The sequence below is a fragment of the Gasterosteus aculeatus genome, chromosome 5 (assembly GCF_964276395.1).
Source record: "Gasterosteus aculeatus chromosome 5, fGasAcu3.hap1.1, whole genome shotgun sequence".
NCBI classification, from domain to species: Eukaryota; Metazoa; Chordata; class Actinopteri; order Perciformes; family Gasterosteidae; genus Gasterosteus; species Gasterosteus aculeatus.
The window spans coordinates 6,935,286-6,961,620 of NC_135692.1; the positions used below are offsets into that span (position 1 = coordinate 6,935,286).

Sequence of the window (26,335 nt, forward strand, 5' to 3'; positions counted from 1 at the left end):
TTGAAAGCTGAATTGAAGACCTGATGATTCTGTACAAACGCTCAATGGGATTAAACCTGCATCGAACCAACATTTTGTCACTTGGGGCTCAGCAAAAAACTGTAGACAAACTCTTGATTTCATTATGTGATGAGCTCGGCTGCAACTGTGTTTCACAGCCTTTAACAGCTGCCGGCAACAAGGTCGATGACAACAGTGACAGTCAACCGAATCAATCAAGCAGCTTTAGAGTCGAGAATTAGGATCCACTGAGGTGAAATATAAATATATATATAAAAACTAAATTTCCACTAGTTCTTAGTGTATCGCTCCGTTTTACTAACCTCAACACGCCGTACACATTAACTTCACAATGCAATAAAAGTGCTGCTGCTGAGTGAACTGGTCCCTGCAGCAATTATAATGAACTATGATTTAGTTGCCTCAACATTTTCGAACTCACGGCTGCTGCTCGGAATGTCTTTATTTTACAATGAGTCTCTAAAACTGTCCCATGTGGATTCGTCCTTAGACTTTACTCAGAGTCTGGTGGGACGACTCATCCGTCCCAACTGGCTCTCCTCTGCTCTCTCGCTCTTCTCCAGCCTCTCTGCTTGCATCCATTTTGTCCTCATCTTTTTCCTGCTCCGCTGCCGTGATTGCCTGTCTCCTCGTGGCCCGGTGCCCAGCCACCACTGGGTAGCATTCCTCCCCCCGAGCCAACGGGGAAAGAGAGGGATTGAAGGGGGGGGGGGGGAGAAGGATAAATGGAAGGAATGACAGAAAGAACCACAGCGAGCTTTCCTTATATAGAGTGTGATGTTATGTATCTCTGACCTCGCTGAGACGCAGAGGAGCTATTTCTTCGCTTTCCAGTCTTTTCAGCAGCGTGCTGGCAGCCCTGAACCTTCTGTTTATAGCAACCCTGCCACCCCGGGCCCCGAGAACCCGGGCACGCAGGCGTCTGCCGAGATACACGGAGCGTTCAAACACGCGCGGCACCTTCTCTCTTCTATCCACAGTGGGAAATGAAGTGCCGTATCTCGAAGGTAATTCATGGTGCGTGCGCTGCTGCTGAGGTGCAAAAATAAAAGACTTGCTGAGAAAGCGAAATGGGCTCCACCCCGGCCTTCAGCCCTCATTTCTCCTCAGCACTTCAGTTCATGTGTGTACATTTTGAGGCTTGGAGCAGCGTGTTTGTTCAGGCCAATACAGTGGATTGTGTGTGTGTGTGTGTGTGTGTGTGTGTGTGTGTGTGTGTGTGTGTGTGGCATCTACTCTGGGAAATGCTGGCAGATGTGGCAGTCAGCCTCTGGGTCCTGTGCGGATAGAGTTTGGCTCAGTGCTGCAACTCAAGCCACACAAGAGCCACGCAGACGCTCCTTTCCCTTTCATTCTCTCCATCTCCTGCTTTTTCTCTCTCCTCCTCTCGGCATTTGTCTGCGCTCTTTTAAAACGCGACATGAACCATCATCTATTTAGGCTCTTCTGAACCTCCCTCGGGTGGACACACTCCAATTGGATGTTTTAACACTTGCGTTGGTAAAAAAAAAAAAGAGTTTGGCATTTGGGGGAAATATGCTGACTAGCTTTTGATGGCGATAATCACACCACAGTCTGTAAATATGCACGACTAATGCCAGACGCCAGTTAGCTTAGCTTAGCATAAAGACCAGCCTCGTCAAAACGACACAAAACCCGCCTCCCGGTGCCGCTAAAGCTCACTTATTACACACTGATTAACGTGATGTATATAATTAGAGATGTTTGTAATTTGTGCAGTCTGGTTTGTTTGGGTGCATCTTGACATCTTTGGACTTCTTTTGTATATTTCCTCCATGTTTAATTATTCAATCGTAACCATCTTGGTAGACATCACTCCAGTCTGATTCAGTATAAGTGAAAGAAGCGGTTTTGCTGCAGATTGTTAAAATCGTGGCTCTGATGTAATATACCTTTAACATGCAGCTGTGTATAAACCCACTCCCACTTTTTGTGGTCACACTTGTTACCAAAACCCTGCAACTGTCCCAAGATAACCAAGTGCTTGTAACAAACAACATACATGGACATTAAAATGTACACATGTCTTTGCAATTTCACCAGCAGATTTGTTTCCAGCTTCTCTTTGGAAGCCCGATAGAGGCTCACGTGCATTTCTCGGTCTGATGGAAACCGAGTCCAGTGACAGATCACCCAGCTATTCACCAGCTTTATGAAACACTGAAGTCCAACCACGGATATCTGGAAGTATTTACAAAGTTGCATAATTAGATCAGGGGCTTTAGGCTGCAGTGGAAAAATATGCACAGCATGAGATGTACTGATGGAGAAAGAGGAGCAGAAACGTCTGGACCGTCGCTCGCAACAAACACGGGCGCACCAGAACCAGCGAATGCCAACATCTTAAGATAATTAGAGAATGGAAAGGCATTTGTATTTTCCCATCGGAGTTTCCCCCTTAACATGTTCAAGAATGTGTGTTCACTGTTTAGTCTTCGGGCTTCCCTGGGTTGTAACCCCTGACCCGAGCAGATCACCAGAACACCTCCAAAAACCATCAGGCATCGGCTTATCTAAACTACCGCGCGTACAAGTACTCCAGGACCGGCCTCGGCGTTATTAAAACTCCATCCATCCTTTCTTCCGTCAGAAGCCAAACACTGCTAACAGGAGACAACGTTTTTTCCATCAGCTCAGACTCAAACAGGCCGGACAGGCATTTCCTGTGGGTGGGACCTGAGAGCGGAGACATTCTTGGGCCAGGCACCTCCACTTCCTGTCTCTGTTAGGACCAAACTGAAAGACACACTGTCTGGACCTGCTCTCACTCGACCACTCTGTGCTCGACGCTCTTATCCGCTATTTATGAAGCCGTAGATTAAGTTTAAATTCCAAGATTACGAATGTCACATGTAAACAAGCGTCTGAAAGTGCAAGGTCAAAGTCTCAGTGGCCAGATAACGGAGGAAAAAAGAATAATCCCGGGGGCCTGATGCTCTGATAGAAGTATGTGAGATGTGCAGGGAAAATAAATAACATACTAATTTTACACAGAAAAACCAATGGAGAAGAAAGTACCTCAGAAAGTACATTTTAGAGCAGATACATGTGTAGAATACGGCAGATTAATGTGAAATTACTGCGTTTGCTTATGTGTATAATTTAAGGGGAAAATAACTGTGAGTTTAGAAAGCTGTTTGCAAGACTCAAATGTGAGGGAATGTCGTCCTGTGTGTGTTTACATGCATGTTTATGAGCACCGTGAGGTGTTGGAATTGCCGTGACAATCAATCGGCGTCGCCCCAGGGTGTCAACAGCTGCACCAAAGTGTTGGTATTCAACAGCTGGACCATTTTAAAGAAGGAATGTGGGGGTTTAGTGGTGATCAGGGTGGTGTAGGTATGGTACTGTACATGTGTTACAACGGTCACACATTTTACTCCCTTACTTTACCTTGAAGGCCCACATTACAAATTGACTAAATACATATAGATATACAAATAAAGTGTTGGCATTAAAACAAGAGATAACTTATTATGCAGGATATTTTATATTACTGGATAACAATAATTTATATATTAATGTGCAAGCATCACTTTGATGTGGCTCCTGGAAAGGGTGTGGTTTATTTTAATAAGGTAATGCATTGCTGGTGTATCCTAGAATAAAACATTCAAATTGATTTGTTTAATCGACACAATCTACAAGTAATTATTGTCTTGCCTTATCAAATAATATCAGTGGATTAAAAGTACAATTGTTGCTTGAGTAGAAGTAGAAGTTAATGTGCTTTTTCTGAACAACTCAAGGGCAAACTGTAAATACAAATAATGACATTACAACATCAGATAAGCAAGATAAAAAAAATAACGCTACAAATTAGTATGTATAAATACCAATATGCCAAATGCAAACGTGCAGATAGATTGGATTTTTCCTCTCTGCCGGCCTCATTTGGGATCACGTGCAGGACTCGGGGCTCATGCTGTGTGTTCTTGCTGCCCTCTAATGGATCACTGTGAACAGGACAACTCCAGCTACTTCTAACAACACTTTTATTCAAGTCATGTTCGTAGCTGTTCACACAGATTAAAAAAGCTCTGATTGATGACGCTTAAGGAGAACTGGATCCAGCACCCTTTTTGGTCCTGAAGGTTGGTTCAGTTTAGCCGAGGAAAATTACTCAGTGACGGTAGAAACTTTCTTCACTCATAGAGGGAATACAGAAGTTCAATCTGCTCAGCGTACTCGAAACCTGGCCTGCGGGGAAAAGAAACACAACGGCAATGTTTAAACTCAACCAGTGCGATGGCGTCTGTCAATGATTTATTTCACTTAAAAAGGACATATGACAAAGAACAGACTGTGCACTTTGCTACACTATATTCCCACTTTGTAAATAAATAAAAAAAAGGTGTGTTGTCCAATGTAAACACCATAAACATTACCTGTCAAAGGTTTAGACACATTTCCCTCATTCAATTCAATGAGAAATAGTGTCCAAACGTTTGACAGGTACACATTGATCGACTCCTTCTCTCTGCAGTCGTCTCACCGTCCAGGTGTCTCCAGTATGAGAGGGATGTTGTCCAGTCTGGGCTCGTTGACGATGTCCCGGAAAGCAGAGATTCCGATGTGACCTTTCCCGATGTCTTCGTGGCGATCGAGGTTGCAGCCTAGCTTCCCTGCAAAAGAGAGAAAAAGTGGAATCTAGTCCATCTAATCTGTGCATGTGATAGTTACACAAAGTCCTGGCTGTACCTTTGGAGTCATTGAGATGGAGGGCTTTAAGATATTGGAGCCCGACTTCCTGCTCAAACTCGTCCAGCATGGCCTTCACTCCTCCCTCTGCAGCCACATCATACCCTTCCGAGACAAGAAACAGCCCAAGCGTCTCTAGCGGAAGCTTCAATAATCAAAGGCTTGGATTTTAAACAGATTGTTGGTTTATAGCAAACTATGAACTTGCGCAAAACCCTTTTAGATTCATGCTGATTTAGTGGGACGACAAGACAAAAGCCTCAGGTTCCGCTCACCTGCTGCGAAGGCGTGACAGGTATCCAGACACACTCCGACTCTGGTCTGGTCCCTCACCTTGTCTATGATGCTCCTCAGCTCGGAGAACTTGCCGCCCACCGTATTGCCCTGACCACTCATGTTCTCCAACACTGACCACGCGGGTGGCAAAAAGAAGAAAAGAAAGGCACCGTCAGTTTGACGACTCAACCCTCCACTCCGATAACCCGGCGCGCTACAGCGCCCGACGCAGCTTGGCTTTGGTTGATGCTCCTTCCTGAGGCACAGTCTGTGGGCGGGCTACTGCCCCAGTGTGGGCATTCCACCGCAGCGCATCGCGCTCACGCAAGCTTGCGAGTGAAAAGGGCTGTGGCCATGAATTACAAGCGACACGTCGGTGTCGAGCCTGCAGTCAGTTTTGCAATTCTTCTGTTATGTTGCCACACTGAAGTCCGTCCGAGGTCAAACGCTTCTGTGCGAGATGGTGACGCGCCCATTGTTCTGATAATTGACTTGTGGTAGCAAAATATTAATCCTCCACAAGAATATTTTGAACGTACGTTGAAAGGGATTAACCCACAGACTGTGATTGGGGTCACATTAGATTTTAATTTGGTTTAGCGGCGAAGATCTCTCGCTATGCTGAGGTTCACTGAATGAAGCATCGTCTTGCAGTAAATTCAGATTTCAGTGAAGCTCTGAAAGGTTTTCCGCTCGCCAAAACCACCGAGAGGGACGGATCGAGGTAATTGTAACAGTGTACACAGTATCAGTGTGGTTCTCTACTTTTTGTCTTTGACGTTTTCCTATATTTAGCATGTGTCGTTGTGGCTATACGACATCCCCCCCATGCGGCATGACATCAGTTTGAAGTGTTTGCAGTTGGTGCACAACTGGCAATTTTATAACTGAATACGTTTGTTTGGGGTACCAGCCTTGGTATTTATGTTTTACACTAGTTCCTTTATGCATTAAAGTACATTTAATCAAATGTTTTCCACAAATACACCATATTAACCCTTGCTCTGTTCCAACAGATGTTTTGTGTGTTTCTGTTTTTTAGATATACGGTATTTACTCCGTGGCTACTGCGTTGCACTAAAGGTTTTTGTTGTTTTCTCCACCAACTGCACCTGTAACCACGGCAGGTGTTTGCTGGTGAGCTCGGTTAATGGCGCTTGCTATCTTCTCCACACACTGCTCGGTGGTGATGGAGCCCAGGGAGGAACCAGGGTGGAAGTTGTAGAGGTTGAGGCCCAGCAGGCTGCAGCGGCTGAGCTCATCCACCAACAGGGCCTGGCTCTTCTCAAACACATCTGGAAGGGTTGTCAAGAGGGTAGGAGACACGGTTGGAAGGGTACGACAAGGCCAGGGGGCTGAGCGGGAGAGAGCAGACACAAGTCAAGGACGGAACTGGTAGAAGACATCCATTGTTGTCCGACAAACCCTCTTTAGGAGATCCACAGTTCATCAAGTAGGAGCCGTGAGGGAGGATATGTGCAGGGTCATACTCCCATAGGGAACATTGCTCCCTAAACCTGTCTGCAGCTGCGTGGTCCAGCGCAGGCCTCTTCCACGACCGCTGGGAGCCCAGAAACAGGGCGAAACTATTGCCCCCCATCTCTGTGCAGGACTCCACTGCTTTCCATATCCCACCTGAGAAGCACAGGAAACAGGCAAGCACAGGAAATACGTGCGTGTGCGTTACAACCACTTAAACTCTAACGACATGGCATCGGTCCTCACCCCGAATGCCCACATGAGCTCCGATGTATTTATTATTCCCACGGTTCTTCTTCCTGCGGTCTCTCATCTCCTCAGCCTCCTCCGACGGCCTCTTCCTCGGCCCCATGCTGTCCAATGAAAGTTGTGCGCAGCTTCGGTTTCTGTTTATGACATTAAAGGGCGAATTGAAACAACGTGCATTCTTGAATGACCCCCCAAATGAGGCATGGACGGTGGTGCAAAGTTGGGACTGTCAAAAGTGCATGAAGGTCAGCATGAGCGCCTCACGCATCCCTCGCGGCGGCGCGCAGCCAGTCAGAAGGCTTCCGCGCAGCTGCCGCTGGCCATTGGAGACGCTTCATGCTCAGCAGCAAAATGGCCGCCCGTCAACCGACCGACTCCACAGCGCTTTGAAATTTAAATTCTTCTGCACATTAAGGGTTACACTATTACAACGTTAGTACTTATTTACGAACCAGTAGCTCGGCGCGGGTGCTTTTTCGTCGTCCGCCAGTTACTTAACTGCCCGCTCAGGCGTCGCTGTTCTTGTTGCCTCGGCGAATGCCTGAAAAGCAAAAAAAAAAAAAAAAAGAAATCGCACTGAAGCACTTTAGCAAAGCTAGCTAGCTCGCCAGCTTTTCCTCATATGTGATCCCAGAGGTGAGTAACTCGAGCTGCGGGTGTGCGTGATATTATGTACCGTGTTAATGTTTCGCATTTGCTGTGCATGCAAAAATGACGGCAACATTTGTGTCCATAAAACGCCAGGGTTCCTGCTCGCTAAGCTAACACCGTTAGCCTTGCTACTTGTAGCTTCTGTCAGTAGGTAGCTTAGCGTACTTAGCTAACGTTCCACAGCATTAGCGGTATCCGCGGCTGTGCGTTAGCGGAGGTGGGTATGCGGCTCGAGGCTCGGCGTGTCTGCTGTGAAGGAGAAACGGTAGTTAACGTAACTAAACGCGTCACTGGTTGAACGATGGTCGCGAGCGTTAACTTGGTGTTTGGTGTGCGCGCTGCTCGTCGTCAGGGTGTTTTTACGAACAGAAACCACTCCTTAACGCGAGCCGTCGACGGAACATTTCAGCCGCAGCTGCTGTTCCAACTTGTCGCCTGCATCAACCTCTTAAGTCCCGAAACGACCGCGAACCTTCGTGGCGGATCAGTTTTTCTAGGTGACTTTCGATTTGTGGTGAACACACGTTTGTCATGTTTGTGCAAATTTTGTGACGTTAGCTAGCTAGCTAGCTAGCTGCGGAGGAGCTGGTCGTACCGTTGACGGGGACGAAGTTACTGGGTGACGTTACGTGATCTGGCACGTTACCGGCTGAACGTTACATTACCGGCGTAACGGTGGCCGCACCGGGCTGAGTGCGAATCCCTTTACTGACTTGGTGCTCAGGTGTCTCTGATGCACCAGGCCTGAGGTCACAGATGCTGCAGGATGTCAGGTTCGTTCGTTTAAACCCGAGGGAGCCCTGCCTGTGGAACGCGTTATGGCGTTAAGCAGAAACGAAACCTACTCAAAATACACAATGTCAGGGCGAACCGCTCAGTGAGTGTTTGCAAATGAAGGCCAGAACGTGGGTACATTGACTTTACAAGCTGCTATAATGAGTGAAGTGACAATATTTCCTAAGCCCATCAGAAGGTTATAGTTGATTTAACAGTGAATATCATTTTGTATTTTGGGGGGGGGACAACTCCATATTACATGTTAGTGATTTGGTATCCCACTGGTAGTCGTTCTTGAGTGAATGGCATGCTTCTCTTGCCTCTCGGATGTTGCAGGGGCCATTTGCTACCTTTTAGTGCTGATGGTAAATGTAGTCCACTGAAGAAATCTATTCCCCAGTGTGTGCTATCGTGACTGAAATAGGCTGACCCCCCCTCTGTGGCTTGTCCCTACCTGTACCAGAATGCATTGTGCACGGGTGACAATGTCACTTTGTGCAACAGATGACAAAGGTCCATACCACACCTTTGTCCCAGTGAAGAGGGACAACTTTTATGCATGGTAATGCACACACGCAGCTCGTTCCCCCTCTGGCTTGTCGATGGCACCCAATAGAAACTGCCCACGCTGACATTCATCATAGCAGAATATTTTAATTTCTGTGGCATCAGGAAGCAAGTGTGTGTTTGTTCTCTGCAACTCTGATTCGGGTGGGTCCCTGCCGGCTGGCCGTGTCCTCGCCTCTGGCGGCCTCTCTTTTGGCAAAAAACTCATGTATACCAGCAAAAACACTGTAATATCCACACTGAGCAACAGATCTTTTGCAGCTGTGCCGCAGAGACAGAGGTTTCTCACTATGCTCCTAACATAGGTCGAGATACGGTTCCAAATTTTCAGCACAAACAATCACAATTACATTGCAATAAATGATTCAAGAAAGAAACAAAAGTTTTTTTTGACAAAAATGGGAAAATAATCTAAATATTAAATGTCTTTGCATGTTGCCAATGTTGGGAAAACATGGGGGCTCCGTGTGCTTTTTTGGGTTATTCACATTTACCTTTAACCTCAACTTTCTTCATCTCAAAGTTTTACAGCATTTTTGTTTTAGTACTCCACGAGTCAATCGTGGCTTCCTAGTTGCAGTTTTTTTTCTGTGTTTAAACATCACAATTTCGTCACACGTGGTGCGACAGTTGGATTTAAGAAAATGTGACAATAACTACGGTGGTTATGGTTATAACATGTCTTGGCCGTATAAACAAACTATTGCAGACGGGTTTGGGGGTTCAGAGGGTTAAAGAGCCTGCATTTCATCAGGAAGATGTGGGCACTTCATTTTTAGAAAATAGTTGCCATATAAGAGGGGCTCTCAAACCTCTAGTTGGTCACTCGTTATTGTTTTCATAGCTATATGCACTCATTCAGTCTGCTTACAAGGTTATTCGGCTTACTATCAATCCAGCCCCTTGTAAACCGTCTACATTGGTTGAACCTACCAGTGTGATCAGCTTACAGCATTCTGCGGGCATATGATGGGGATAATTACTGTTTGTTTCCCACATGTCCAGCAGTATTCTTAGCTCTGCCACCTGATGGCTGATTCGTCCGATCAAGCACGCAGTCCATTGCTGCTTACACACTTGAATGGAAGCTTACGTGTGTGTGTGAACTGTTCAGTTGTCTTTCACCTTTATTCTTGCCACTGTCATCAATAAATATGGGTCAATGTCTCTTTTTTGCAGGGATTTACTTTACAGTAAAGAGTTGGTGGATACACAAATAAGCACTGGGGGAATTTAAAAATTGTGAATTTCAGATGACATTTTGGAATACCATTTTTACTTTTTGTCTCTAGAAGAAAGGAGTATCAGGACAGGAGCAGTAGTTCATGGAAGACAAGAAAAGGAAAAAAGACGACAAAAGGAAAAGGGAAGCCTCTCAGAAGGTGAGCATGTTCAGAATTACTTGCAACCTCCTTCATCTGAGTTGGACACCATTGAACAAACGTGTTGAACGCCAGTTGGATATTTTTGTTGTTTTATTGCTGCTTTTGAGGGAGTGTTTGATGTTCGTGATGAGTTAGGATTCAATGTTTTTGAAGCTGCGCTTTGAGTAGTCGGGTGAGGAGAAAAGTCCATTTACCAAACTGTCAAAAATCTAGTTAAGAGATTTTTTTTATTTTATCCAGAGATCTGAAAATGAAGCTTAATTTCATCATATTTTTCTTTCTGTAGGCAATGTTTGCATATGTGGTTTTAAATAACCATTTTTTTGTCTGAATTTAACTGGATTAACAAGAAAACAATGTGACTTGATGGATACAACAATAATCACACGCACACAGATATTTTCAGCAAAAGTGGACCTCGCCATGTGCATGTAGCCTTTATTTACATCTGCTTATGAAAGTCTTTGCCTGACTAGTAGCGGCTGTGCAGACATCATTCAAAGTTGAGGCCTCAGCGTGTGTTGTTGTTCCAGTGTGTCCCTGCTTTGTTGACATGGCCAGGTGGCACGCTTACGGTTTTATTGCCATTGGTGCGTGCAAGCGTGAACCAATCGTGAGCTCATGGCGGCTGTAGTGCTCTGCTGTCATATGGAGGTCGTAGCTGATAACTCGTGGTGTAATAGACCACTGTAGATGCGTGATCTGTACCGATCAGATTAATGACACAGTTTGAACTTAGTTTTGCTTTCTTTCGTCCTCAGCCCATAGGCTGCGCCGTTCTGACTAGGTGTTGTTACGGAAGCCCATTGCCCACCCCCAGTTTCCTCTCTGGTAAACACTGCTAGCGTTGTAAGCGGCGTTAGCTCTGAGCATCTGGCTCACTGTTGACATGTCCCAAGCCGTTGAGAGGCACCAAGAGGCTGCCAATCTCAGATCGTGCACCTTTTTGAAGTGTGCCACAGATAAGCAAACCCACTGTTGTGTGGTAGTTGTGTGGATTTAATTCACATCTAATCGTTACATGTTGGTTTTGACAATTTTATAAAGATATGTATTCATCATTGTGACATGTTATATGACGATTCAAGTGGTTGTCAATTGTATGTAGTAGTAATTTTAAAGGGATGTCAAACAGTTGTGTATTTTGTTTTAGTTGACTTCAAGCGTCTGTCTTGAAGTGATTGCAATTTAGAAACACAAAAAACTTTTAGAATTGAGCTCAACTTTTGTATTGAGCTCAATTCTGAAGTGTTTCATGGACAGTGGTCAAGTTTTAGTTCGAACTGTCCTGAGAATAGGAAATGGTACTAACCAAATCTCAGCAATAGTCATTAATAGTACTTGAATTCTAGATCGGAGTAGTAAGAACACAAGAAGACCCAACAAGTCTCAACAATGGGCTGTATTTCTTATCCAAGCACTCCACAGAAACACTCTTGTGAATTTTTCTTCAGCTTTGCTCAGCACAGTTGTTTTACTGAACTTTGATGAATGAATGAATGGAATGTCATATTTTTGTCAGGCTCTCCTCACCATGCTTTAAACCATTACATTACATGCCATTTAGCTGTCGCTTTTATCCTAAGCGACTTACAATAAAATAATAATAAGTTACTTAATCAATGTTTTTTTCTTATAATTTTTAGGTCACAGAACAAAAAAACAAAGGTAAGCAGTTATGTGATTGCGTTCACCAAAGTTCACTTATTTGTTTCCTGGCATGATCTTTTTTTGGTTGTATCTAAATTCAATCTTTTAAACCATATAAGTACCTTGCACGTATCATTTACAGAAAAAGAATTGTTCTCTAAAGATGTGCTTGGTTATGATCCGATCCATTTCTTTCTCCGCGTTGCTCCTCTTGCAGTGCCGGATTTGACCAAGCCGGTGTCTGCCCAGTCTCCTGCCACTCAGAGCAGCTCTGCCTCCCCCAGCCCTGGACCCACCCCCTCTGCCTCCCCATCCCCAGCCACCTTGGGCCCTGGCAGTGCTGCCTCCCCCTCACAGGGCGGCAACAATGCCAAGCGCCTGGCGGTGGCCAACGGACAGCCCACCACAACCATTTCTTCCTCCACCGCTGGCGGCCCCGGTGCTGCTGGAAGCGGCGGTTCAAGTAGCGGAGGCGGAGCCCAAGCGCCTCAGCAGCAGCCGCGCTACATGCCAAGAGAAGTGCCGCCGCGATTCCGCTGCCAGCAGGACCATAAAGTGCTACTGAAGAGGGGTCAGCCGCCACTGTCCTCCATGCTGCTGGGAGGGGGAGGAGCAGGGGATGGCTCCAATGCAAACATGGCTGCCGTCTCAGGTGAACTGGAGCGATGCGGCTCGTCCCATTTTAAAACTCCAACATTCAATGTAAAGAGCATTTGTTTAACATGTCCGTTTGACCCCTAAAGTTTCTCTCTTGTCGGTTTTTCTTTTTCAGATTCTGGTGCAGCTGCGTCCTCCTCATTGGCCCTCACCTCATCATCAGTTGCTGCTTCTACTACTACTTCTAATTATGCAAATTCCATGTGGGGGGCGAGCTCAGGCAGCCAGGTCTCCTCTCAGGGCAGGGAGAAGGTGATCGTTGATGGCAACGACCTGGAGGAGTGGCCCAGCATCGCTGGCAGTGAAGGGGTAGGAGCGTCATTCACTGGGGCTGGAGGGGTCGGCAACAACAACAGAATTCCTGTGAACAGCATTAGTGCTTCTGGCAACCAATCCTCACCCACTTCCTCGTTCTCTTTGCCCCATGAATGTATGCAGTCGTCCAACGGTGTGGCGTGGGGGACGGCTGCCTCCCAGGGTCATCTTGGAGGAGGGAATGCCGTAGCTGCAGCTGGACCTCTGCTACAACAACCCTCTTCACTTTCCAAAGCCTCCGCTGTGCCAGGGAGCCATGATGCCAGTGGCCCCGTCGACGGCAGCAGTGGGATTCCAGGTGCCAACTTCAATCCAAATGCCAACCCTTCGGCCTGGCCTGCCCTGGTGCAGCAGGATGGGTCTGCTGCTGCAGGGGAAGGAGCTCCGTCTTCCTTCCACCAGCAGGGCCCTGGAGGGTCTTTATCTGCCAACAACTCTGCTTCCCTGGGCCAGGCGCTGGGAGGCGTGTCAGCCGGGGTGCTGGGGGGTCACCCACCTTTATCTGTGAATCAATCAAGCACCCATCAGCGGCAGCTTCACCAAATGCAATCCAGAGACCGAGAGATGGGAGGGGGGAAGTGGGACAGTGAATCAGCGGGACCAAAAAATGTAGGTTGGGAAGGGATTGGGGGAGGAATGGACCGAGGTGCGGGAGGAAGCGAGATGAGTGTGGGAGACCACAGCCTTGCCTCCTCATGGAGAGGCCAGTCCTCTTTCCCTGCAGCTAACTCCAAAATGGGTGCCTCAACGACTGATGGATGGGAGGGTGGAGGCAGCGGTGGCACAGGGGGATTCGGAACTGCTGAAGGAGATAATGGGACCTCGGGTTGGGGGTACCAGAGTTCCACCAGTGGGGGTAATGCGTGGGGCAGTGCTGGAACTGAAGGAAATGGTAGTCAAACCTCCGGGGTATCTCAGGGAGGTTGGGGGTCATCAGCAGTAGTTGGAGAAAGAGCAGTATCTGGTGGTGATTGGGGTGGGGGCCCCACTGTTATTGGTGGAGTTAATTCAGGAGGTGAAGGAATTGGTGGCGCTTGCAGCAGTAACAGCAGCAGTAGTGGTGGCAGCACAGCTGGCAACCCCCCCGCCACCTCTTCCTCAACAGCCACCACTATGACCAGAGCTTGGGACAATCAGAAGGGGGAGAGTGAAACAGGGGAATGGGGTGGGGGAGTAGATGTACAGGGAGCACAGGGAGGATCGTCATCCAGTGGTGGAAATTCCAGAAATGGGGGCGGGCCTAACAGTAGACACAGTCGTCCCCCCCACCCTGCACCTAACGCTGAAGCTGCCTTAGAAAACATGCTCAGCCGGTCTGATCTGGACCCTCGGGTCCTGTCCAACACAGGCTGGGGCCAGACACAGATCCGACAAAACACATCCTGGGACTTTGAAGAACATGGAGGACAGAGTAAAGGTAGATCATCATCAGCTACATCGAAACACACATCTTCTCTCGGTGGTTCTTCTCAGTACGCTGGTGGACACAGGACTCCAATCACTGAATCTATGGGTCCAGGGGTCAATCACTCCCTCGCTCCATCTCCCGGTTCCTCCGGAGAGGGCTGGGAGAGCAACAGTAGCAGTAGTGGGGCCTCGCTTCCCGGGAGAGCAGCACCGAATTCAGGCCCCAACATGAGAAATCTTGGCGTCTCACAATCTGGGCCAGTGTCTGCAACAAGACCTGCAACAGGGTCAGGGGTACTGCCAGGACACAGCCAGCAGGGTAAGGCTACAGGCTGGGGTGGAGGAGGAACGGTGGGGGGGGATGCCCAGCAGGCCAAGGGCTGGGGTAATGAGGAATGGAGAGACAGCAGTAGTATTAGTAGTAGTAATAGTAGTAAAGGAGGAAATGGAGGAGGCTGGGGTGATCCTGGACAACAGGGTGAGTCAGTGAGTGGAGGCTGGGGAGGAAATAAGGAGGAGAAAGGGTTAGGAGGATGGAAAGAAACGGGAGGGAGTGCAGGAGGGAGCGGGTGGGGATCAGGACAGAAGGCTGGGGCAGGTAGGGACTGGGGAGAGCAGCAGTCCAAATCAAATAGCGGAGATGGGGGATGGGAGGACGACAGGAAGAATGGAGGAGGAAACTCAGGTGGGGATTCGGGTGTGGGTAGTTGGGGGAGCTGGGATGACGGTGCTCCTCGGAGAACCTGGGGAGCAGGTGGCACAGGGGGGGGAGGGAGTGGAGGCGGGGGGGTGGGTGTTGTCGGGGGCACGGCGTCCAAACCCCATCAAAGTTGGAGTGGAGGAAACAAAATGCACCAGATGCCAAACAGCCAGCCGGGCTCCATCACAGGCCCGCAGGCACAACTGCAACAGCAACAATCACAGCCCCGCAATCAGCATCCGCAGCGGCTGCCAGCGTTGGACCAAGGGGCTATGCAAGGGGTTGTGGGGAGGAAACACATCTCTCAAGCCCAGAATCAGAACCAAAGCTCAGGCTGGACCTCGGGACCCATTCCTGGTGGCTCCGCGGGAGGTGGAAGTGGGTCTGAGACTAGCGGCTGGGAGGAACCCTCACCACAGTCTATCAGCAGAAAGAACGAGATCGATGACGGGACATCAGCATGGGGAGACCCAAACCGTTACAACTACAAGCCAGTCAACCTGTGGGATAAGAACAGCGCCCCTAGTGGGCAGCAGCCGCATGACCAGCAGCCACACGGCCAAGCTCAAGCTCAAGCTCAAGCTCAGGCTCAGGCTCAAGCTCAGGCTCAAGCTCAAGCTCAAGCTCAGGCTAAGCAGCAGCAGCAACAGCAGCAGCAACAACAGCAGCAGCAACAGCAGCAACAACAACAACAACAACAACAACAACAGCAGCAACAACAGCAGCAGCAGCAGCAGCAGCAGCAGCAACAACAACAACAGGCTGCTCTAATACAGCAGCAGCCTAGCAGGCAATCTGCAGCGCTTGGAGGTAACAGAGACTTCAACACTGGCCATGGACTGGGAAAGACTTCAGCTATTGGTAAGACACCACAAATCTAGTGCTTTTTAAGTTGTCATGGAGAAACTAATAGTTTTAATTCATATGGGAATTGAATTGAGAATGGGGGGATAGTTTTATTATATTATATAATATTATTTACATTATTTAAGAAAAAATGATATTGTTTTTTTAAGATTAAGTCCACATTTACAGTATCATTTCAGACCTAATGTTTAACTGCGGTTGATCCAGTGGGGACTTTGCCGCAGGTAGATTGGAAAGCATTGATTATTAGTGAAGGAATCAGATTCTGAAAACCATCGCATTGGTCTGTGAAATCCTCTGACGCCAGTACACACCGAAGTGTAACTACAAACTACGTGGCTTCACAATTACAAGTCTTGCGTTAATTGGAGTTTATTTCGTGACCAACTGTCAGTTTGACAGCTAGAGATGTCGAAACCTCGATTGTTTGAGTAAAATTCACTCGGATATCAACTCAAAAATGCACTGGTACTTATTCCTGTCGCAATATGCAATAAAATGACATATCGCACACTCTCTGAAATCGCGTGCAATAATTTTTTGTGCTGCGATATTCATTTTACATATAAATGAACATATATATGAACACCAACATTTAAGTTGATCGCGCTGCCGCGGGGCTTATGCAGCGTGCACACAGACACAGAGCGACACCGACAGGTGAAGAGAAGCAGTGAACCCAACTAAGCTAAACCATCCGCCCGGTGTCTTTAACCTGAACTACTCTCGGTTCCTCCCTGACCGGGTGATTGTTAGCGGTGGAAGCCCCGCGTTAAACCTCCCCAGCTGCAGCGGCGCACCTTTCTGCTGGACACATTTTCTCGAACCTGACTGAATCGCACCAAGCCCGACGCTTCGCCCGCTCCGTATGCCTTGCACTTATTCTTTTTTTACGTTTTATTTATATAGGATATATTTTTTCACATTCCGATTCTAATGTCTAACTATTCTGACAAATAAAACATTATATTGTCATTATGACATTCAGTGGCATAAAATGGTCTGAAAATTGTGTTTGATGTAGGTCCGTCAGGTTGGGGTGGTGCTTCTCCAACCAGTCCCACGGTAGACAATGGCACAGCAGCTTGGGGGAAAACGTCTGACGCACCTACTGGCTGGGGAGACCCCGAAGATGCTGGAGGGAAGAACACTGGTTGGGGCAACCCTCCGCCCAACCCCATCAAATCAGGTGAGAAAAGGCAAATAAAGACTGGAGCAAATGTGGGGAAAACGCTAAAACGAATTATTGTTAGTGGGAGATCCACACAAGTCTGGTTTTGAGGAGTGTGCTTGTTGTATCAGGTTAAGCTGGAGATATTTGGTGTATTGCTTTTGGAGAATTCACATGCTTAATAATCTGCTAGTGAGAAAACATTAACCTGTATCCCTTAATTACATCACAGCACAACAGTTTAATTTAGTATGACTTTCTCCTCTTACAGCTTCAAAGTCTATGCAAGAAGGCTGGGGGGATAAAGAGGCCTGTGTGGCTGCCTCGCATCACTCCAGCTGGGAGGAGGAGGAGGAGGGAGGTGGCGGCATGTGGAACAGCCCTGGCTCCCAGGGGAGTGGCTCCTCATGGGGAAAGGGAAGCAATGGGGGCTGGGGGCAGAGCCAACCTGGGAAGAAGCCCACCAACAAGGTGTGTGTGTGTCAGGAAGGTGGATTTTGATAATAGAAAAGCGCAAGCAAATTAAGATTTATTCAAAAGACAAAGGCACTTTTGGTTCTCGCAACCGTTATGTGTGTTAACAGTTATAAAGGCATCATTTATTTTTTAGAATTGTGGCACAGATGTATTTTGATCAAATTTCAGAAATGAGCTCAAGTGAAATTAAAGGTAGTCTCTTAAGGTAGTTAATGTACTCTGGGAAAGTACGGCAGTGGTTTCTGCCGACTTGGTATTGTTATTGCATCCGTTTAAATTCTAATGCACCTGTTAAAGCTCTTGAACATGAAGTTATAGTCTGCTCGCTTTGTGAATTTCTCTCAGGGTCCAATGAAGGTTTGCGGAGGAGACTCGTGGATGAGCCCAATCAACAAACAGTTTTCCAACATGGGGCTGCTGGTAAGAGAAAACATCATTACTTATTTTATTCATATTGAGTGTTTTTGTGGCAGGGAAATGTCAGGACCTTCTTCTTTTCAGATGCTTGGTTTTACAAGCCAAAATGTTTAGACACTTAGCAGGTTGGACTTTTAGGATGACGGCTATGATGATAATGATGGTTATGGTGATGAACCTTCTCAGAATGATGATCCCAGTAGCCCAAGCATGGACCTGGCTCCGGGTTCTCACCAGGAGAAGAAGATGGATGTGGAAAAGCGAGGCATCGGGATGGGGATGAACGATTACAATGGAGACATGAGGAAGGGAGGAAGAGGAGGAGGGATGGCCTATCGTCCACCTGGTTCCAAAGAGGCAGCACCTGATGCTGGGTCCTACTATGACAAGGTAATGTCTCCCTGCCACATCAGCAGCCTTTGTCCTCTATGTCTTTCTGTTGTCTATATAACATTTTCTCCTTTCTTACTATTCTACTCTATTTCCTATTGTCTCTACCTTTTTCTTCTTCGTCTGCCCCATTCCTCCCTGTCTCACCCCCCCACCCCCGACCACCACCACCCCCCCTTCACTACCACTCAAAACGGTCTCCCATTGTCTGTCACTGTGACAGACCTTGCCTTTGACCAATCAGGATTGGTGCCTTGGGGAGGAGGGTCCTTCCTCTCTGTACTCACCACCCACTATCTACAAGTCCCATTCCCTCTTCAACCACACTATTCCCTTTAGACAAGTAAGATAACGCACCTCTTGTTTCTGTCCTGCCATTTGTTTTACGTCGGGTTCTCGTCCTCTTCCGTGTTTTGACAGATAATCACGCAATAATCATAATAAGTAATCCCCAAGTTGTCCAGTCCTCCATGCTGCGTAATCTGTATGATGTTCATGGAAATGGCTCCATTGTTATGGGTCTGCTAAGGTTTAATTTTCAAACAACGATCACAGGGTGGTCACAGTATCTTTGGCAGTAGTGGAGGGATGGCGCAGTCGAGACACCAGCCAAGTGTCCCGCCGCTTAACCAGTCCCCAGGGATACGAGCGCAAGTGCCTCATCAGTTCCTGTCACCTCAGGTACTAATGCTTTTACTTTTATTCTTCCCAGCCGTCAACATATTGCACTCTTAACGCAGACACAGGTATGCGAGTTGAATGTCTGTGTTCAACAGTGTTGGACGAGTCATCTTCAATTTATCTTTGCGAAGTTAACAAATTGAAGTCAGAATTACTTCAACTTGGAAATAGGGAACAGCTTTTGTTTTTAATCCATTGAAATGAAAACCCAAACTTAGTTTGATAGACGACACGCACTGTTGCCGAGTCTTTGCAGTGGCAACAAGTAGCTCAACAATTCCATTCTGTCGCATTCCTGCGTTTCGCTTGATAATTGTAAAAAAAAAAAAAGTTGAAAGAGGCAGCTGATTTAGGTCGTTGGGGTCGACGTGGCGCAGACGTAGAGACGGTGCGCCGGGAACCACAAGGTTGGCGGTTTGAGCCCCGGCTGCTCCATGTCCCATGTCGAAGTGTCCCTGAGCAAGACACCTGACCCCTAATTGCTCCCCGGGCAAAAATGTGAAAAGCCATGGGTTAAAAATGTAATGTAAGTCGCTTTGCCAATAATGTCAGTGGCACGTATTGTTCGTAACTCCTGTTTTCTGGAAAAATAAGCTGCAGATTTGCTTTTCTAGCAGCACTTCACATAGATCCATTTTTAAAGGTAAAATCTGTCAATGGTGGAGAGAATGTTACTTATTATAATTGGCTCTAAAGTACATACAGGTCAAGCAAAGGGACGTCTTTGTGCTGTGAACTTCCTGACATCAAGTGTAATTATCTGATTCTTATGTGCACAATAAGAATAGGTTGTGGGTCGTCGTGGCGCAGGGGTTAGAGAAGGTGTGCTGGGAAGCACAAGGTTGTTGGTTTGATTCCAGGCTGCCCCATGTTCCATGTCGAAGTGTCCCTGAGCAAGACACCTAACCCCTAATTGCTCCCCGGGCAAAAATGTGAAAAAGCCATGGGTTTAAAGTGTAATGTAAGTCGCTTTGGATAAAAGCGTCTGCTAAATGACCTGTAATGTAATGTAATGTAATATCTCTGCAGGAAAATATAGAGCACACCTCTGATTACTTTTAAAAGAATACAAAGTGAAACACACCTTTTCAGAAATTCACTCAATTTCAACCGCTCACTCAGGTTGAGGCTCCTGCTGAGAACGCAAAAGTGGATCAACGTTTGTCGGCGAGAGGCCGCATACTAACATCGTTGCTAGCGGTTACAGCACCGAAGCGTTTCTGTGGTAACGGGTGTGTCTGTCTCCAGGTGCCAGGCTCCGTGCTGAAGCAGATGCCCCCTCCCAGCGGGAGCGTGGGGGGTGTTGGCGGCGTGGGCGGAGTGGCAGGAGTCGGGGGAGGTGTGTTCCCTCCACAGCTGTCCCCCCAGCATATTGCCATGCTCAGCAGCATCTACCCACCTCACATCCAGTTTCAGTTGGTGAGAAGCAGCACTACTTCTCGTTGATCTCTGACAGTGACGGCAGGTCTGCCCACTTACGAACTATACGAAGAAATTAAAATGTCAAAGAGACACGTTTAACATGTCTCAGGACATCATTGTTATGGTAGAATCTCCCTTAATTTCACACATACGTTTAACTAGATTCGGTGATATAAATGTATTTTCTGAAAAACCTTTGCGACTGCACTAACTCACTGCCCAAATATTTATATTAGATGATTCCTCAGTCTTGTTCCTCAGTTTCCTTTTCTGTCCTGTGTTGGTTCAGGCTTGTCAGCTCCTCTTACAGCAGCAACAGCAACCGCCTCAGCAAACGCCTCAGCAACAGCATCCATTGCAAAACCAGAGGAAGTTCTCGCCGAATGTGCGACAGCAGGCCGACCCTCAACAGGTGCACACGAGTAGAACATATCCCCCCCCTCCCATGTGACTTCCGTACCCCTCCCAGCTGCTGACTCTTGATTTTTGTTGCGTCAGCTTGCCAGGATCATGGCCGTGCTCCAGCAGCAGAGGCAGCAGCAGCAGGTCGGGGGTTTGGGTGGCAGCTCCAAGCTTTCCCCCTCCCACCACGGCGGCGTTGGCCCCAAGCTGCTGGGGCCCGATTCCCTGCCTCATCACGGCCTGGCGGGATCGGTGGCCGATCTGCACCAGAAAAATCTCGGACCATATACCGGTGAGTTTTCATTTAGAAAGAAAAACTAAATACGGGAATCTCAATCCAGAGTCTGCTTTTATGCACTACTTCTCCCCAGAGATCACCGCTCAGTAGTTCTTAACAAGTGTAAGTTCCCTAACAACATCAATGTTAAAATATCTTTCTTTTTGTCTCCCTCTTGCTGCGAGCAGGATTTGGATCTGGGGTGAACCTCCCGGGTCTGGACCTGGGCGGCGGCATGAAGGACTTAGGAATCCAGCAGTCCCGCTTCAAGTGGATGATGGAAGGACATTCTTCTCCGGACACCTCCACACCTGAAAACACATTCCACAAAAACGGTGGGATGTTTTCTTTCCTTGAGATGTGAAATGAGGGGTGTCGGGGCCGGTGGTGTTAATGGGATTATTAGCTCTAACATTAAGACGGTTTGCGAAGCCATCTGGTGTTCAGTGATAATTATCACCTCCTTCCAGGTCCAGTCACCCCCATGAAGATGCCGGGGGGCTCGCCCTACTCTCAGTACGACATGATGGTCGGCGACGGGCTGGGAGACAACTGGCATCGCACCCCTGGCAACAAGATGGCTGCCAAGCCCACGCCCACGCCCAGCTGGCCCCCCGGTGAGTGACAACTAGTGGTTATACTCTTAAGATGAGGCCTGAAGGAGAAGAGATCACTCGTATTAGTAAACTAACAGACCACGCGTGTGTTCCTTCTTTAGAGTTCCAGCCTGGCGTCCCCTGGAAGGGAATTGACCGTGTCGACCCTGATTCCGACCCTTACATGACCCCGGGGAGCATGATGGGAAACTCGGTGTCCCCCAACCTCAATGATACCGAGCACCAGTTGTTACAAGACAATACAGGTGAGCCGTTTTATATGTGTGGCTTCTGTTTTCTGAATAGTTGTTAGATCTTTTTACGTGGATGAATGACCAACAGCCCTTGGTCTCCTTCTTTATTGTCAGATTCCACCCCTCCCCTCAACACCTTGCTGCCTTCACCTGGTGCCTGGCCCTACAGTGCCTCAGACAGTCCCCTCAACAATGCACACAACTCCGGTAACCACACATCTCCTCTCTGGGCTGCTCTGCTGATTTGTCTTCATTCCTGAGGAGAGCTTGAATGACCCGTCAAGCAATCTGATTACCCAATTAACTCGGCGTTGATTATTAATTCTTTGTCAAACATTCTTTAGCTCCTTTAAAAGTGTTCAGGTGCGTTAGAAGTTGCCATTAGAAGACACAGTGATTCTTTTTTAAACACTATCCTCTGATTATTCAGTGATGGACAACTTGCACCATGTGGCCCATCTATGAATCCCTAATGTAGTATTATGAGTGTTATGAGTTATTTGACTGTCAACCAAGAGAAAGCCACAGTGAATGTAGGAGAGGCATTCAGGAATACGGCTTAAAGGCCACTTCGCCGTGCTGATAATGACCTTTCAGCTTGTCTCATTGCTTTCTCTGTCTCAGCTTTGTCTCCACAAGTTCTCCTCGATTGCGATGCCATAACATATTGGTGTTTTATTCAGAAATCCTTCGCCCAGAGCCTCATTCACTCCTCTGTTACGCTTCAGCAAAGTACACAGACTACAAGACCAGCTGGCCCCCGGAGCCCATTGGACACAAATCCTGGAAAGCTACCCGTGGCAGCAGCCAAAGCCAGATGTCCCGCCTACCTCCAGGGCTGGCCAGTCAAAAGCAGCCATCGCCTTCCCCGTGGTCTGGAGGATCCCCTCGATTGGCTGGCCGGGGCTGGGGCGGTGGCTCTAACACCACTGGTAATGATCATGTTGTTTTGTAACATGCACATGTAACAGCTGTCCCTCGTTTACCATCCAGCCACAGTGTGTGGAAACATTCTTCTGCTTTAAATGCACACAGCAGTTAGCTGGCTGAAACGTGACACAGCGCTCTTTGAACTACGGAGTGTTTGTATTTGCTTTCGATGTGAAGCCTTGTTGAAATTTACAAGGAAAGAGATTCCTAATTTATTAGATTTGACAAGCCGACCGACTGTGTTAACAAGGAGTGTGGAAAACACTAACTTTTTGTCTCTCTCTCTGCAGCCTCAACCTGGAGCGATGGCAGCTCTCGGGAAAGCTGCTGGTTGGTGCTCAGCAACCTCACACCACAGGTGACATGCTGACCCTATTTGTCAGTTGTTTTGTAAAGATCGAGAGCTGCAGCCAGGCTGCGTTTTTCTATCACACTTCATGCACGAAAGGAATCGTAAACAAGCACACAAAAGTAATTCCAGAGGGAGGCGCTGTGAGTTTCATACAAGTTCTGTCTGTCTCGCAAACTCCTGCAGATTGATGGCTCCACTTTGAGGACCATCTGCATGCAGCATGGCCCTCTGCTGACCTTTCACCTTGGCCTGACCCAGGGCACCGCTCTGATTCGCTACAGCACCAAACAGGAGGCAGCCAAGGCCCAGAGCGCACTGCACATGTAAGACGGTTGTTTTGTTTACACACTTTTTGAATATCACTTTCTTTCCGCTGCAGAGCCCCTAGTGGTAAATGTACAGATCTTTAGACATGAGCAGGCTACCAAAGCTCAGCTTACTGCATCATAAAAGTATATAAGTGTTATCTATCTTCTATCTATCTAATATTTGCTGAGAAAGCGAACCAATTTGTTTCTTAAAATGTGAAATCATTCACATCGTGGAAGGAACTGTGATTGAATGTAAAGTGAATTTCCTGCTGCACCGTGGAAACACTGACTCATAAAAGCAAGAATATGTATCACATGACCCAGCTCATCATAGTGAGACGTGGTGTAAATTCCTCGTTGTAGGTTGTTCACTGACTGACTTGTTGTCCCCAACAGGTGCGTTCTGGGTAATACTACCATCTTGGCAGAGTTTGTGAGCGAGGAGGATGTGGCTCGCTACATTGCACATTCCCAAGCAGGAGGAGCAGGAGGCGGAGGAAACGCAGCGGGCTCCGGGCCTACAGCCTCCTCCGCTGTGGGGTCCAGCGGTAACGGAGGTGGCTGCGAGAGAGGCGGAGCAGCAGCGGGAGGAGGAAGCGGCGGAGGAGTAGAAGGAGGCTCCACGGCTGGAGGAGCAGGAAACGGAGGAGTCGGGCCTCCCGGCTCCGGGTGGCAGAGTCTGGACGGCAGCGGCGGCTCGTCGGACCCGTCCGCCTCCCAGGGCTCCGGGCTGGGCATCTTCGCCCAGTGGAGCAGCAATGGGAGCGGGGTGGGCGGGGCCGGCGGCGTGGAGGCCGGGAGGCAGGGTCTGTGGGGGGGGATGGGTGGGATGAGCGGGGCGGGGTACCCCAGCAGCAGCAGCCTGTGGGGTTCCCCGGCACTTGAGGATCGCCACCAGATGGGCAGCCCCGCCGCACTGCTGCCCGGGGACCTGCTGGGCGGGGGGGCCGACTCCATCTGAGGGGCCCACCGCCCCCCACGCACATGTTTGACATGTAATACGTATGTCTTACTCTACTCATCTACACGTAGAGAGGACATGAATTTAAGCTCCGCTGGTGCCCCGACATTCAAACCCTCATTCATAACACACACAGAGGCTACGTGCACAACACGCACACCTTATTCTCACACTTACACATTAAACCGCTCGACTTTAAATGAAGATGAACAGTAAAACTTGAACCGGAGGGGGTAAAAGGGTGAAATCCATTAAACTGTCTAGGACTCATCTGGGAAGCTCTTTGTCTTTTTATTCCAAATCCCGCCATCTGCATTCAGAGACCCGATCACTCAGGCATGCACTGTAGACAGGCTCAGCCAGAGTCGTACACGTCAACAAGTTTAGCTATTGCTGTTTTTAGTGTGCCACAATGTATTTTCTTTTGTATTTCTATTTAATGGTCGAATCTCCAAATTCCGACCTGCAGACTGAGCCCTCATAGACCTGGCTGGCGTACCTCTAAGTTCTCACGTTTGGAAGCTTCGGAGTGGCTGAAGGACCCGGAGTTTGTGTAAAAACCGGGGGCGGCGCCACACTACTGAGTCTAACGGAACATCGGCAACCGTTTTTTAAGATGTGGGGGAAAAAGACGAGCGTTCTTTTAGTCGGTACCGGCACCTCGGCCTCGGTGGAAATACGCCATCAACGTGGGACCCAGGGTATAACAACAAAACAAGAGAAATCCAAACAGAAACAACATTAGCCAAACTTGCACTATATGCCTCTGGGTTTGTTGCTGACAAATCCTCCAGAAATCCCTCCACTCTTTTCCGAAGCGGCCACAGCGCAGACCGCACAGGACGACCTAATGTTACAGCAGCAGTGGCCTTGGCTCACAACCAGCGGCCGCACGCCCGCCCTGTCAGCAGCCTTCACACCTTCTCATCAGTTCCACACTGCTCTTACATTTGACAAGCAAAATTGTATCTCCTCGTTGATGTGTGTTGGTTGTTGATCATTTTGTTTCTGTTTTAGAAGATAAAGAGAAATGTGTGAAACGTTGTTGAACTCAGAGATGTCCTCTTTCTTTCCCCTCCAAACACTGACCTCGCTATTGTATTTCTTTCTTACTGGAGAAATCAAGTTGGTTACTATATACTGTCATGCCGTTAATGATGACTACCATCACCTATTTACTCGCTGTACAAGGTGCCCTCCTGCCTGTGTGTGCATGAAAGGAGCGACGACAGGAAGACCAACTGCAGGAGGACTGATGAAGATAATAATCGATATCGGGAGTGTCTGTGTTAATTGCTACAACGTTGGATTGTTTTGGGGGGGTTTTCTCGTCCATGAGAGATTCACGTGTGTGTGTGTGTGTGTGTGTGTGTGTGTGTGTGTGTGTGTGTGTGTGTGTGTGTGTGTGTGTGTGTGTGTGTGTGTGTGTGTGTGTGTGTGTGTGCGCGCGCTTTTGAACACTTATCTGCTCCAGTCAGGGAAGTGAAAGTCAATCTGACAGCTTATATTTGAGAGAAGTGGTGCGTTTGTGAATGTGTGCGTGACTGTCTGGATATTGTAATAGCTAAAAAGTTTCAAACAAACCATTGGCACTATTGCATATTTCTCAAGTTGTTTGTTTTTTAGCAGCATTTTGTTCATTTTGTTTTTTTCTGCCAAATGCAATAACAAAATATTTTTTTGTTTTTAAGACGAAGCAACCAACTTTAGGCATTTCTACTAAGATGCCAAATCGTACCATACCAAGCTGAGCTGGAACAGTGTTTTACCGACACGTTAAAGACATTACCTGTTATGTTTTACTGTTTTTTTCTCTTTTTTGTTATGTATCAATTTAAATTAAGTCAGTCTTTATTATCACTCCTGTTCAGGATGTTTTCATTTCTTTCAGATGTTACAAAAATAAGACGAAATTAATTTAAAGCAGAAAAGAACAAGATAATAAAGGTTGAATTGAAGTCTGTAGTGGTT

At 47.7% G+C, this 26,335-nt stretch overlaps 2 protein-coding genes across 8 annotated transcripts; one reads left to right on the forward strand and one right to left on the reverse strand.

The window, feature by feature from the left end:
• Positions 1–4,020: 4,020 nt before the first annotated feature.
• LOC120819018 (putative endonuclease 4) lies at positions 4,021–7,752 on the reverse strand. Of its 2 annotated transcripts, XM_040175994.2 has the most exons (9): positions 7,424–7,752; positions 7,200–7,288; positions 6,745–6,884; positions 6,445–6,654; positions 6,132–6,314; positions 5,019–5,150; positions 4,744–4,848; positions 4,538–4,667; positions 4,021–4,242 (listed from the first exon to the last, which is right to left on the reverse strand). In XM_040175994.2, exons 3-9 carry the CDS (start codon positions 6,848–6,850, stop codon positions 4,188–4,190), a joined length of 921 nt encoding a protein of 306 aa, XP_040031928.2. In that variant the 5' UTR covers positions 6,851–6,884; positions 7,200–7,288; positions 7,424–7,752; the 3' UTR covers positions 4,021–4,187. The 2 variants fall into 2 exon arrangements, with proteins under 2 accessions (XP_040031928.2, XP_077958969.1); XM_078102843.1 differs by lacking the exons at positions 7,200–7,288; positions 7,424–7,752 and having other exon boundaries at positions 6,132–6,374; positions 6,745–6,878.
• tnrc6ba (trinucleotide repeat containing adaptor 6Ba) lies at positions 7,041–26,322 on the forward strand. Of its 6 annotated transcripts, none has more exons than XM_040175982.2 (23): positions 7,041–7,383; positions 10,035–10,124; positions 11,774–11,795; positions 11,995–12,429; positions 12,550–12,743; positions 12,873–15,717; positions 16,748–16,912; positions 17,166–17,365; positions 17,717–17,791; positions 17,975–18,178; positions 18,402–18,521; positions 18,734–18,859; positions 20,108–20,278; positions 20,571–20,693; positions 20,780–20,975; positions 21,149–21,295; positions 21,431–21,577; positions 21,679–21,822; positions 21,925–22,017; positions 22,539–22,742; positions 23,031–23,098; positions 23,276–23,415; positions 23,800–26,322. In XM_040175982.2, the coding sequence occupies exons 2-23, from the start codon at positions 10,068–10,070 to the stop codon at positions 24,362–24,364; spliced, it is 6,441 nt and encodes a 2,146-aa protein (XP_040031916.2). In that variant the 5' UTR covers positions 7,041–7,383; positions 10,035–10,067; the 3' UTR covers positions 24,365–26,322. The 6 variants fall into 6 exon arrangements, with proteins under 6 accessions (XP_040031916.2, XP_077958966.1, XP_077958967.1 ...); XM_078102840.1 differs by having other exon boundaries at positions 18,423–18,521; XM_078102836.1 differs by having other exon boundaries at positions 7,068–7,383; positions 10,038–10,124.
• Positions 26,323–26,335: the final 13 nt, after the last annotated feature.